The sequence below is a fragment of the Neoarius graeffei genome, chromosome 14 (assembly GCF_027579695.1).
Source record: "Neoarius graeffei isolate fNeoGra1 chromosome 14, fNeoGra1.pri, whole genome shotgun sequence".
Classification (NCBI taxonomy): domain Eukaryota; kingdom Metazoa; phylum Chordata; class Actinopteri; order Siluriformes; family Ariidae; genus Neoarius; species Neoarius graeffei.
In genome coordinates, this window is record NC_083582.1 from 16,287,985 (window position 1) to 16,303,312 (window position 15,328).

Consider the following 15,328-nt stretch of genomic DNA (forward strand, 5'->3'; position numbering starts at 1 on the left):
AAGTGTGTAAGAACCGAGGACACTAGTTGCTGAAGTTTCAAACATGAAATTCTTTTCCATTCTTGCTTGATATATGACAATTTTGCACTTCATAATGCACCACATATTTTCAGTGGGAAGCAGGCAAGCCACTTTAGTGCCTGCACTCTTTTACTCCAAAGCCACACTGTTGTAACATGTGCAGAATGTGACTTGGCATTGTCTTGGAAAATGCAGGGACATCCCTGAAAAAGACATTGTCTGGATGGTGGCATATGTTGCTCCAAAATATGTATGTACCTTTCAGCATTAATGGAGCCTTCACAGATGTGTAAGTTACCCCTGCCATGGGCTATAACACACCCCCATCAAGGTTCTAACTAGGCCTTTTCAGCATAATGGACCAATATGCAATGTTTCTTTAACGCTATGCCCACAATATTGCCTACACACCTGTAAAAGTTGCCGCTACACTAATAAAAAGATTTGTCAATCTTGAAAATGTGGTATTGTGTTTAATTTTCTCTTGTTATCCCCACATGGTGGCGATGGCGTGCCGCCATGCAAATGTTCTCCATTCGGACATACTCCACTCGCCATCCGCATCAGCGCCTAGTGCATAGCTGCCCAAGTAGTTCTGTGTGGAGATTGTCACTGATCATGCTAGTCCGGTTTACCTCCTTTCTATTCTGTGTAAAGTGCCATCCATGTTAAGAGGTACTTACGCACCATGCACATAATACATGCCAGTCCCCGAGTTAGATCTGGATAGTCATGTATTGTAATTGAATGGCTGAAGCTGAAATTAAAGCTGACACTTGGTGAACATCAACTGTTTTTTTTATTCTTATTCCATAAATATGTCAGCAATATAGTTGAATATTAATTATAATAAGTCTTCAATCAAAAACAATCACAGCGACTTTTGGCAAAAAAAAAAAAATCTCATTAATATTACCAAAAAAGAGTGACTTTCAGGGAAGCTTGCAAGTGCCAAGAGATGCACTAGAATGCATCTCCAAACATGTAGAACCCGTGAGCTTTCAGGGGCCTAAGGCGGACCCCAAAACCCTGGCCATTATGACTGGTGCCACTATGCTGATATTTTGTTCTAGTTAGAACCCTGCCCCATACCATCACATATGCTGGCTTTTGAATTTTGTTCTGGTAACATTCTGGATGGTCCTTTTCCTCTTCAGCCCCGAGGACACTATGCGCATGATTTCAAAAAACAATTTGAAATGTGGACTCTTAGACCACAGCACACTTTTCCACTTTGCATCAGTCCATCTCAGATGAGCTCGGGCCCAGAGAATTTGGTGGCGTTTGTGGATGATGTTGATATTTTGCTTTTGCGTTGCATGGTAGATGCAGTGACAACCTCTGTTTACTGACAACCATTTTCCAACATGTTCCCAAGACCATGTCATAACACCCTTTATACAATCATGTCGTTTTTTAAAGCTGTGCCACCTGAGGGATTAAATTTGCCCTTATCTATTGAGATTTCTCTGGATTCCCTAATGATATTATGGATTGTCTAAGGTGAAATCCATTGTGAAATTCCTTGCAATTGTACATTGAGAAACATTGTTCTTTAAACTGTTAGACTATTTGCCTGCACAATTTCTCACACAGTGTTGAACCTCGCCCCATCCTTGTTTGTAAACGACTGAGCCTTCCCAGTTACCAGTACACATGTTTACCTGTAGAATGTTCCACAACTTTCCAGTATTTTTTTTCCCCTGTGCCAACTTTTTTGGAACGTGTTGCAGGCATCAAATGCAGAATGAGTGTATATTTACAAAAAACATTACACTTTATCAGTTTGAATATTAAATATCTTGCCTTTGTATTGTATTGTATTGTATTGTATTGTATTGTATTGTATTGTATTGTATTGTATTGTATTGTATTCAATTGAATATGGATAATAAAGTATTTGCAATTCATCGCATTCTGTTTTTATGTACATTTTATACAGCGTCCCAATTTTTTTTTTTGAGTCAGGGTTGTATGCGAAAATGTGTGAAAATGCATTTGAAAATGCATGTTATGCCCTGAGCATGCACTCACGTCATCACATGTGACAGTATGTGATCACAGCTGAAAAAAAACGTGAAACTCATCATCATTCTCATTATCTCTAGCCGCTTTATCCTGTTCTACAGGGTGGCAGGCAAGCTGGAGCCTATCCCAGCTGACTACGGGCGAAAGGCGGGGTACACCCTGGACAAGTCGCCAGGTCATCACAGGGCTGACACATAGACACAGACAACCATTCACACTCACACCTACAGTCAATTTAGAGTCATCAGTTAACCTAACCTGCATGTCTTTGGACTGTGGGGGAAACCGGAGCACCCAGAGGAAACCCACGCGGACACAGGGAGAACATGCAAGCTCCGCACAGAAAGGCCCTCGTCGGCCATGGGGCTCGAACCCGGACCTTCTTGCTGTGAGGCGACAGCGCTAACCACTACCACTGTACCGCCCTAAAACGTGAAACTATGTTAAAAAAAAAGAGAGAGATCAAAACGGTTAATCATGAAGTGTCTAAAGGCACGTGTGTACAGTTCATGAACGTGATGGTCAAGGTTTTGTAATGTATAATAATAATAATAATAATAATAATAATAATAATAATGAGATGAGATGAGATAATAATAATTTGCAAAAATGTCCGCGTTTCGCAGTGACGTCACAGTTTTGGCTTCTTATTATAAAGCTGAGTTAGATGTGATCTCAGGTCAGGGTGGTAGCAAAGCTTATTGTAAGGATGAAAACTGGCACTCGGTGATACCCCATGCCCCCGTGGCCACGCCCCCTGCCTTAATTGTGCCATTTATACCGGTGAACATTGTTATCAGTAATTAGATTATTTATTACACGTTTTATTGAACACTCCCCTCTCTCTCTCTCTCTCTCTCTCTCTCTCTCCACGCTCGAGGAGGTGTAAGTGTGCGCGTGTTTTGTCTATGCCGAGCGCGCTCGCGTGTCTGTATGTGTCTATGTGTGTGCGTGCGCCGTGCGCGACAGATGGCCGGCCTCTCCTCCCTCGGGGAAAGGCGGGATCTCGGCGAACGCGCGCGCGTGTCAATCACCGGCTCCTCGTGTGATGGCTCCTGCCAGTGACGTGCCCACCATATGGCCCTGGCATCCGAGCTGGTATGTAACCTCTCGCGTGCGTGGAGCCATGCCACACCGTCTCTGCGCGCTGCCCGAGAAGGACTAGCGCACGCACACGCACACATACATTTACACACATACACATACATGAGCGATTGTACTCTTGAACGGAGCGTCCTACCGGAGTGATGATGGTGGTGATGATGATGATGATGATGATGATAGTGGTGGTGGTGGTGATGATGATGATGTAGACGGAAAAGGAGACGAAGTGCACTAGAAAGGAGGTGAGGTACCATCACAGGATGTGCTATGAAAACTACAGCTGATTTTAACAAAAATCGGTTTGGGCCGGAGACCATATTACGTTTTGCGCACGCGGCATGATAGGGATCTGTGTCTGTTCTTGTGATGCTCGCGAGATTCTGTCCGCATCTCACCGAATTCAATCAAAGCCTAATCAATAATGCAGCTCGATATTCAGATGGGCTTCGTGAGCGCGGATTTGGCTGACGGAGCACGTGCACGTGCGTGTCGGTCCATTTCGTTCATATCGGTTTGACTTTTCAGTGACGTCTCATTGTCTGCAAAACAAGGTGCGTGTGGAGTAATGCAATGCCTGTGTGTGTGTGTGTGTGTGTGTGTGTGTGTGTGTGTGTGTGTGTGTGTGTGTGTGTCCAAGACGGCGTGAAGATGTTGTGTCTCTTTATTATTATTACAGCACATTGCATTATACAATATTAAAAAATGTTGCATGTTTGTTTTTTTTTTGTTTGTTTTTGCTGTATGAAAAAAGTATCTGACTTCCCAACGGATTGTACATTTATTACATGTCAGAATGTTAAATGATTCAGTATTTTGGTGTGGGAGTCTACACACTGCTGGTGTATTCGTCAGTCCAGACAAATACAAGGCGACATGTTTGTACAAAGCGCTATACAGTGATTATAATATGTATTGTATGTATTATTAATATGTATTAGCTCGTCTGTACATTTATATGGTGGTGTAATAATGGATATTTATCAGGATGGTGGTGTGGACTCGAACACTCTCTTTCTGACCTCATGTGACTTTCACTATTGTTTTAGATGCAGTTCCACGTGAATATAGTTTTCTGATCTGAATAAGACCAATATCGAGCCTGTTCCCTACACTGTATTTCCTCCCCATGCTATGATGATATGAGCTGTGCTGGAATGCTGCCAGGATTTGGGGGGTGGATAAAGGGCGGGCAGAGGAAAGGTGGGGGAGCGCGCGCGGCTCAAAGTGCCCCTCGAGACCCTGCGATGATCGGGGCCGCACGAGCGGGGAATTGAGGGAGCGCGAGGCCGTCTGGCGCTGTCCGACTCACCGTGAATCGCCAAACACGGTGTGCCCAGTCCATCTAAGATCAATCTGGACGCAACCGGAAACCGACATGGAATATAGTAACGTGACGTCACACACAATTGTAAGCGCTTGCGTTGAGATTGCTTTTCGATTTTCGATCCACCTTAAACATTTCTGAATTATGCACGCATATCTCTTAAAAAAAATACAGATGTTTTAAAATAACATTTCAGCGTATCACACTGCAGCAAGTAATCATTTCCTACGACAAATAACATTTCTACAAAAAATAAAAATACAAAATAAGATGGGAAATAATTGTAGGCCTACGATTTTTTTTTCATGGTATCAACAGAAAATTGTGAGACAATAATCTGCATCGAAGCATCATTCACAAAAATGAAACCTTTCAAAATGTCTAATTGTCACTCTGTCAAAATGATCATCGTTCTCTGTCGTTTAATGCTGAGTAAAAATAAAAATAAAGCTATGTCTATTTCGGCCTTAATGTGAGTATATGTCCTGGCCATTAACATTCATTGAGGCTGATCATATCCGGTGTCCTGCAGCTCTTACGGTATGTGATGCAGAGGCCAATCAAAGGCTTTGAGGAATGAGGCTCTGTGTGACAGGCTGCTGCTGCTTTCGTACACACGTGATCCTCAGGGATTTTTTTTTAAATTACTATGTAATTAACTCTTGCTTCTTTTCTATCTTTAATTTATTTCCCAGTGCCATGTTGACGCGGTTATTCAGCGACGCGCAGAAGTTCCCGGGCTGGGCGGACGACAGCGGAAGCGACGACTCGAAGACGAAGGATGATGAGCACGAGCGGGGGTCGCGCGAGGACGATGCGGACGACGTGTTGGGCGACGCCAAGAGCAGTAGTCGCGCGCAGTCGGAGATCGCGGCGGATGAAGAAGAAGACGAAGATGACGACGACGACGAAGGCGCCGACGAAGACGAAAACGGCGACAGACCGCGAAAGCGCGGTCCCAAAAAGCGCCAGATGACCCCGGCGCGCCTCGAGCGCTCCAAGTTGCGGCGGCAGAAGGCGAACGCGCGTGAGCGCACGCGCATGCACGATCTTAACTCGGCGCTCGACAACCTGCGCAAAGTGGTGCCTTGCTACTCAAAAACGCAAAAACTGTCCAAGATTGAGACGCTGCGCCTTGCCAAAAACTACATCTGGGCGCTCTCGGAGATCTTGCGTAACGGAAAACGACCGGACGTCGTTTCATACGTGCAGACATTGTGCAAAGGACTCTCGCAACCGACTACGAACCTGGTGGCCGGATGCTTGCAGCTCAACGCGCGGAACTTTCTTACTGACCTTTCGCATCAAGAGAGCGCGGCAGCGCGCTTCCACGCACCCGACGCGTCCTTTGCCGCCGCCGCGCACGCCTACCCGTACCAGTGCGCGCGCCTCGCGGGCCCCCAGTGCCAGTCCGGCGCGCATGGATACTGCTATGAACCCGAATATGCGGGCGGCAACGATTACGACGCGCGACACAGCCCGACTCCCACTTGCGTCAACGGTGGATTCGCGCTGCGATCGCACGAGGCCGTGTCACCGGAAATCGCGGACCGGGGATACCATCACTACTCCATGCACTACGCGGCTGCGCGCGGCCTCGCCTATGGCCCGTCGGGAGCTCGAGGAGGCGCAAGTGGAGGAGGTGGTGGCGGCGGAGGTGGAGGTGGAGGCGGTCATTCGGAAAACGTGCCACCTTACCATGACGTGCACGCGCACCACCACCATCACCACCACGAGCGCGCGCCCGCATACGAGGAACTGAACTCTTTTTTTTCATAATCGGAAAAACAAATGTGTCGATCGTCGTCATCATCGTCAAATATTCTTGTGGGACTAAACAAACACACACACACACACACACACACACGCATTACCTTTACAATAAACATGTTTATTTAATGCAGTCAGAATGAATGGACTGCTTTTACCCCGGACTTTGAACGGAATACGAGCCAGAAAATCATGAATAAACGGATTAAACCCAGTCGAGCGGTTCACCATCATTTTCCTTGATTGTAATAACGGAATGCGTTATCAATGTATAAAAAAAGAAAGAAAAAGAAAAAAAGAGTAAATCGATTCAATAATAATAATAATAATAATAATAATAATAATAATAATAAAATGGGCAAACATATAAAGTCGGGGATGTTTAATCCAAATAAATTATCAATGTCCTTTTCTAGTTGTTTCTCTTATTCTGTTTTCCAGTAGCCTTCACGGTTTATATTTATATTTATTTATTTATGTTTCTCGGTAATTTTGTTTTCTTCTTATACCCAAAGAAGAATCTTTCTTTTGTGTGTGTGTGTGTGTGTGTGTGTGTGTGTGTGTGTGTGTGTGTGTGTGTGTGTGTGTGTGTGTGAATGTGAATTTTGGTATCCAACAGATCAATCCTGACTGTGAATCAGCACCCAACATTTTCTAAAGCATGGCCAGGCTTTTTTCAGAATGAGGGTTCATGCGCATTTCAGTTATCTGTGCCTCATCTTACCTTATTATTTCTTTTGTTACACAATTTAAATTATGTTTATATCTCTAATGGAAATTTCACTCACATAGATCATACTTATTCCTGATTGGACGAAAGGTAGCCAATGAAATGTGATTAAAGGAGATCACGGAAGTCTCTCTCTCTCTCTCTCTCTCTCTCTCTCTCTATATATATATATATATATATATATATATATATATATATATATATATATATATATATATATAATTTTCAGGGGCTTTCAATACTGACATATTCATCATATTCATCATGCTATAATTTATAGCTACAAGACAAACTGTAGATGCTCCTACTGCGCATGCTCATAATAGGCTACTCCACTCTTAACCCCTGAATAGCTGTCCTTTATTTATTACAGTATGCAGTTTTCCATCAGGACCGTTTCATTCATTCATTCATTCATTCATTCAGTTGCGCTACCTAATCCATGAATATCCCTCACTCAGACACTTCTGACATTTTGTCCTTTACACTTGATCATCACACTGAACAGCAGAATATGGTCCAATGTAATCTGCATTTACAGTTTGGAATAATTTGTGTTCATTCAATTCAATGTCTTAAAATGTATTTTCTCGTATTTCTACAGAAATTTTTTCAACTTTAGGCACCAATATTTGTGTACAGATAAAAGAAAAAAATCCAAAACCGGCAGCTCATTTTTTAGTCTTTTTTTAACAGACAACATAATATCTGTGTACATTATAATTATGCCCAAATATAGGCTAGTAAACTTTTTGTTTCAGAAAATCGCTTATAAATAAATGAGTGTACATGTAACTTGTAAATTGTGTCCACAGATTGTAAATATCTCCAGTAGCATTTGGAAATAGAATTTGTCTAACATTATTAGAGACCTGGGTAAGAGCCAAAGTCTTTAATACTTTATTTATTTCGATAAAATTATATGTAATAAGAAAATTAGCAATAAAAAAAACTAATACATAAATAAATTGAATTGGAGGGAGAAAAAGCAGGCCTGGTTCAACCTGAGTTGAGATTTGTGATAAGCATTTCTTTAGATAATGCATCGTGTTTTTTATTGTTGTAATTGTTGTAGTTTGTTTTTCGTTTCAACAACATTGCTATAGATTTATAAATTATAAATTATTATTTAAAATATTTTTATTAAAATTATGTGCCTTATTGTCCGAGCACCTCGAGTAGACTTTTGAGAATTATTATTATTATTATTATTATTATTATTATTATTATTATTATTATTATTATTGTTGTTGTTGTTGCCGTCGTCGTCGTCATCATGATGGCTGCAGGTGAAATGCATGACTCAGAAAGATGCACGCGCACGTACACGAGTCCTTGTATAAAGAGAAAGCAAAACAAGGAGTTTCCTGCTATGGTACCCCATATATGTTACACGCAAGCACACACGCGCGCGCGCATATATATATATATATATATATATATATATATATATATATATATATATATATATATATATATACAAAACCACAATTCTATGTAAATAAATTATCACATACTTTTATGCCTTGAAGTTAATTTTTCTTAATTTTGTGGAAAATAAGCTCGAGCTCGTGACACCGAAAAACCACTGACACTTTCCATAAACTTAGTATAGACCATAAATCAATATAAATTAATTAAAGTGAACATATAGCCTAGGAGTGTATAATTTATAAAATTCAACTGTATAAAACAAGTGTTTATGTATTATGATATCGCGGCGCTGGTTTTCTTTTCAACTTTTTTTCTTTCTGAGTTCCTTAATTCATAAAAAAAATCTCAGTAAAGTAAATAATATTGTACATTTGTTGTTTTTAACGAATTATTTATTTGTTTTAAAATTCGTGTACGAACCAGACGTGCCAAGAGCTCATTTATCATTCTTTTGTATTTGTTCTTTTTAGAAATCCATTTTGTATCAGTTTATCTTATAATAATAATAATAATAATAATAATAATAATAATAATAATAATAAAACCAATGCATATAATTTATTTGTTATTGAAAGTTCAGAGACTATTTGTATGTAATTCCACACACTTCCGGTTTCTCTTGGTGTTTTATTTCAATCTGCTCTTCAGTGCTTATTATTACAAGCCCATACCGAATACAAAGCTGTGACCATTGAAGCACAGGAACTTGCCGAATTCAGCAGCAAACAATTTGCTTATTATTAATAAATCCTTACTGTTAGTCTTGATGATGATGATGATGATGATGATGATGAAGAAGAAGATAATAATAATAAAAAGGATAATAGTAAGAGCAATATTTCTGTAACAGCTTGATCCGAGTGCAGGTCGAGGTTTGGATGAAGATTTATGAAAAAAGAAAGAAAGATGAAAGACTTTTCTTTGTCACATCAAAAGGAAATGCTTCGACGGGTTTTTGGACTCTTTACCTGGGAAGAATTTTAAATAAATAAATAAATAAATGTGAAGCTTTCCCCTTTATTTCTCAGAGTGGAGCACTGACCAGGAGTAAATGTCTGAAATATTTACACAATCATGAAATTATAATCCCGCATTATTCATTACAGCGCAATAATAATAATAATAATAATAATAATAATAATAATAATCTCATTATCTCTAGCCGCTTTATCCCGTTCTACAGGGTCGCAGGCAAGCTGGAGCCTATCCCAGCTGACTACGGGCGAAAGGCGGGGTACACCCTGGACAAGTCGCCAGGTCATCACAGGGCTAATAATAATAATAATAATAATAATAATAATTATTATTATTATTATTATTATTATTATTATTATTATTATTATTATTATTATTATTATAGCGCCTTTCTCTAACCCAAGAACGCTTTAAAGAATACTAAAGGTGTGATTGCAGATTCAGAATTCATAGTTATGTGTCCCATATCTACATTATTTGTATTGAAAGTCAGGCCCGAGGTGGAAAAGGCCAAACGGAAGCCGAGGGGCTTCTTTCCCTCCTTAAAATCCCCCCGACGGCGAGGTCGGGCCAAAACTGGCACCGGAGCAGGCACCGAAGCTGGCGCGCCTGGCACCGGGGGCTCGTGCCAAGTCGCTAAATGTCTCAGCATCAGCAGCGCGGTGCCAACATGCAGGCCAGAGCAGGGCCTTCTGGGTGGAGCCCGCTATTTCTTCCCTAATTCAGCAGCATCTGTTCATTACACTTCACGTTTCGCGTGTGTGAGAGACTACAGGAGGCCGTGAAGCCCCCGGGACACTGTGCTCGATATGCAAGAAAAACTCCGGACACACACACACACACACACACACACACAACGTCATGATAGGGAAACACTATACAAAAAATACAGCAATGTCCTGGAGGTCATGTCGAAGTAGTGCCCACTATATAGGCACCCTACATGCGTTTGTTTTTCAGAATGGTGTTAGTCAATTTAAATATGCAAAAGAGCTTGTGAATATGCAAGAGGACTCATTATTGAGCGTTCTATTTGAAAACGGGCAATGCATGGATGCATGGTTATAGGAACGAATTGATGAATTTATCATTTATGATTTGTGTGTTTGTGTAATTATGTGCTTCAGCTGTTTAATGCATTCAAAAGACAACTGGTCACAGCATGAGGACCAAAACGCAAATTAAATCAGGATCCGCCCCATAACTAATCAGATTTTTTTAAATGCCTACATTTGGATGAGGCAGGAGAAATCCTGATCCCATGTTCGATTTTCATGATTTGTTGCGCAAATTAGCATAAGAACGACGCACTATCTTTGAACTTGTATTAAATATTCACAAGGCTGATTTAAATATGCAAAAAGGAGATGGCGTCTCGATTTAGGCTCACGTGAGCACCGAGGCCATCGATCCATCAGGGAGCCCTGACCATCACACACACACACACACACACACACACGTTGCAGCCCGTCTTTGTGCCAGCCACGCCCCAGCAGTGCCAGTCATGGAGCTTGGCACAGGCCGGCATCACCTATTAAAAAATTCCACAGCATCTGTTCGGAGAGAAGCAGATTTAAAGGAGCCGTAAGCAGAAAGAACGGTTGCACGTAGTATAAATCTTTACATCAATCCTTTGCAACATCAGCGCATATAATTCTGTAAATGTGAGGATTTCTTGATATATTATTAAAGATCCAAAGTCACACCCTGTCATCCTGTTTGACCAAAAAGTGTTATATCGGTTTGGATAAATCTCAATAATTCATTATCACAATCATAAAACAGACCCAGTGCCAATATTTATGACATTGCAGAGGGCGAAACTCAAAGTCGCCCTTTGTGTTTGTGTTTGTATGAGTATCTGTATTCTGTTTCCAACCCAACGTGGGCATGGCGTAAACCGGATATCCTTGTTGAAGTTCTCATTTTTTGTTTGTGTTTGTGCTTGTTTTGTAAACAACCTTGTAGCCTTGTTGCAGCGAGCCTGACCAGACAGAGACTAATGAACAATGAATGAAGGACTGCTGACAACATATTGCAATAAAATGTTTTACTATTTAAACACCATGCCAAATTGTTGCATTGGCGTTAATGTCTGTAAGGAGTTTGTTTGTTTGTTTGTTTGTTTGTTTGTTTGTTTGTTTGTTTGTTTGTTTGTTCCGAAGGAGACTCCAGTGTTGTTGTGCTTTGTAGCAATCAGTCAAGGTGTGTGTTTTTTTCCATCTTATTAACTTCAAGAGAGACAGTGAGAGAGAGAGAGAGAGAGAGAGAGAGAGAGAGAGAGAGAAGCTGGTGAGATCACTTAAGTCAAAAGATGTACTAACTTTTTTGTAATGTTCCAGAACAGTAAGTGTAAATATAAATGGATAAAAAGCATGACTTGTAACTCTACGCCATCACACTACCCCGTCACTCAGTACTTTACATTCATTACATTGTTTTTTCCACGATTATAGGATCAAATAGAATATTAAAAAGGTGTGGCTACATCCAGGGTGTGTGTGTGTGTGTGTGTGTGTGTGTGTGTGTGTGTGTGTGTGTGTGTGTACATCTAGCATGACTGCACAGCACTGGAGTGTGCGCATCAACTGCATATGAGTGCAGTGGGGTTGTTGCTGGTAGGCACAGATGGTGTGTGTGTGTGTGTGTGTGTGTGTGTGTGTGTGTGTGTGTGTGTGTGTGTGTGTGTGTGTGTGTGTGGTCACATGGGCATCAGTAATTGGGCGCCATATTGCCTGGTTTTGCAGGGTTTTTTCCCCAGCTGGACCTGTCAGATGGCATTGCGTCCAGCTCGATGCCCTCTCATCCGTCCGTCCCTCTATCCTCCTCTCCTTCCTTTCCCTCTTTCCTTTCACCTCATCGGTCCATCCCTCTCTCCATTTTCCTTCACCTCTGCTTCCTCTTCATCCAGTTCCTCCTCCTCCTACACCAGATCTTCTCCACTTACAAATTTATTCCTCCTTATTTTATTTGTTTTCTTTTTCTTTCATCCCTTCTTTCTTTCTTCCCTCTTTTTACCTTTCATGTTTACTTCTTCCTGTTTTTTCCAGTTTAATGCTTTCCAATCTCAGTCTTTTCTCTCTTCCATCCTTTGTTCTCTCTTCATGTTTCTTTTCTCTCTGTGTTGCATTCTCTCTCTCTCTCTCTCTCTCTCTCTCTCTCTCCACTTGCTGCCCTCATCTTTTCATTCCATTTCGCTCATCTCAAATCTCTCCTTCATTCTTTCATCCCCTCTTCTTCCTCATAGTCTCCTTCTCTTTTTTATTCAGCTTGATGCCTCTCATCTCTCACTCTTTCTCTCTTTTATGGATTTTCTCCTTTTAATTTCTCCCCCTCTTTCTGTTCCCCCTCATCTTACCTCTTGTTTTTCTTTTTTATCTCATCTCCTATTTCTCTTTTTCCTCCCCTTTTTTCTTTCTCTTATTGTTCTTTTCCTTTATCCTCTTTTTCCTTTTTCATATCTTCTTCTCTCACGTTCATTCCTCTCTCTCTCTCTCTCTCTCTCTCTCTCTCTCTCTCTCTCTGTATATATGATATAAATTTACAGAAGTACACAGAACTGTGGTGATGTAACATGTATTTTGTTATACCTGGAACTCAGTGAATCCCTTGTTCAGGTGCTGGTGTTTCTTTCGGACTCTGTACTGCAGCATTCCTGCTTTATTTATAAACTTGAATCCATTCTACATAGTAAACATGTATAGTTTTATCTAAAATAGTTTTATAGAATGTAATTTTATCTAAAATTATATCAAAGACAAAAGGATAAAAATCTTATAATGTTACCTGATGGCGGCACGGTGGTGTAGTGGTTAGCGCTGTCGCCTCACAGCAAGAAGGTCCTGGGTTCGAGCCCCGGGGCCGGCGAGGGCCTTTCTGTGCGGAGTTTGCATGTTCTCCCCGTGTCCGCGTGGGTTTCCTCCGGGTGCTCCGGTTTCTCCCACAGTCCAAAGACATGCAGGTTAGGTTAACTGGTGACTCTAAATTGACCGTAGGTGTGAATGTGAGTGTGAATGGTTGTCTGTGTCTATGTGTCAACCCTGTGATGACCTGGCGACTTGTCCAGGGTGTACCCCGCCTTTCGCCCGTAGTCAGCTGGGATAGGCTCCAGCTTGCCTGCGACCCTGTAGAAGGATAAAGCGGCTAGAGATAATGTGATGTGATGTGATGTTACCTGATGTTAGTGTTTTTTATCTCATCATTTTATGAATGTTAAAAAGTTCTTGCTGAAAGACATCTAGGAGGAGTCAAATGTTAATACTAATTCAGCTGCAGCTTAGCAGGGATTTATTATTGAGTTAGCAGTAAATTAGCAGTGAATTAGCAGTGAGTGAGCAGAGAGTGAGCAGTGATTGATTAGTAAATTAGCAGTGAATTAGCAGTTAGCAGTGAGTTAGCAGTGAATTAGCAGAGCGTGAGCAGAGAGTTAGCAGTGATTGATTAGTAAATTAGCAGTGAATTAGCAGAGTTAGCATTGAGTTAGCAGTCATTCATTAGTAAATTAGCAGTGAATTAGCAGAGATTAGTAAATTAGCAGTGAGTTAGCAGTGAATTAGCAGTAAATTCTAAAGGCTACAGTCTTTCCCAGACAGTCTGCAGTCCCAGTACTAACCAGGCCCTTAAAGGAACAGTCCACCGTACTTCCATAATGAAATATGCTCTTATCTGAATTGAGACGAGCTGCTCCGTACCTCTCCGAGCTTTTGTGCGACCTCCCAGTCAGTCAGACGCAGTCAGACGTGCTGTCACTCCTGTTAGCAATGTTGCTAGGCTCAGCATGGCCAATGGTATTTTTTGGGGCTGTAGTTAGATGCGACCAAACTCTTCCGCGTTTTTCCTGTTTACAGAGGTTTATATGACCAGTGATATGAAACAAGTTCAGTTACACAAATTGAAACGTAGCGATTTTCTATGCTATGGAAAGTCCGCACTATAATGACAGGCGTACTAACACCTTCTGCGCGCTTCGGCAGCGCATTGATATCTGAGCTCCGTATCAATGCGCTGCCGAAGCGTGCAGAAGGTGTTAGTACGCCTGTCATTATAGTGCGGACTTTCCATAGCATAGAAAATCGCTACGTTTCAATTTGTGTAACTGAACTTTTTTCATATCACTGGTCATATAAACCTATGTAAACAGGAAAAACGCAGAAGAGTTTGGTCGCATCTAACTACAGCCCCAAAAAATACCATTGGCCATGCTGAGCCTAGCTACATTGCTAACAGGAGTGACAGCGCGTCTGACTGCGTCTGACTGACTGGGAGGTCGCGCAAAGCTCGGAGAGGTATGGAGCAGCTCGTCTCAATTCAGATAAGAGCATATTTCATTATGGAAGTATGGTGGACTGTTCCTTTAAGGTGCATTGGGCAGCACCAATTTCCGTTTCTGTAGCCCTTGACCTCTCACCTATACAGCTAGGGTTACAGTAGGGGACTAGTCCTCTGGTAACTGTGAGAATTTGACTTCCCACTCGCATCTGTATTGCAGCGTGCCTTGCCAGATGGCAGTAGGTACCATTTTTATGAGTAGAACTCGCAATCTCTCGATTGAGAGGCAGACACACTAACCACTAGGCCAGCTCGTGGTCTAGCAATGAGTTAGCAGTGATTTATTAATAAATTAGCAGTGAGTTAGCAGTGATTTATTAGTGAATTAGCAGTGACTTAGCAGGGATTTATTAGTAAATTAGCAGTGAGTTAGCAGTGATTTATTAGTACATTAGCAGTGAGTTAGCAGTGATTTATTAATGAATTAGCAGTACATTAGCAGTGAGTTGGCAGTTATTTATTACAACCCCAATTCCAAAAAAGTTGGGATGCTGTGCAAACTGTAAATAAAAACAGAATACGATAATTTGCAAATCATGGAAACCCTATATTTCATTGAAAATAGTACAAAGACAAAATATCAAATGTTGAAACTGCAAAATTTTATTGTTTTT

General features: G+C 41.3%; 1 protein-coding gene across 1 annotated transcript; it reads left to right on the forward strand.

Moving 5' to 3' along the window:
• The first annotated feature begins 5,176 nt into the window (after positions 1–5,176).
• Positions 5,177–6,256, forward strand: neurod2 (neuronal differentiation 2). The gene has a single exon (XM_060938762.1). It carries the CDS (start codon positions 5,177–5,179, stop codon positions 6,254–6,256), a length of 1,080 nt encoding a protein of 359 aa, XP_060794745.1.
• Positions 6,257–15,328: the final 9,072 nt, after the last annotated feature.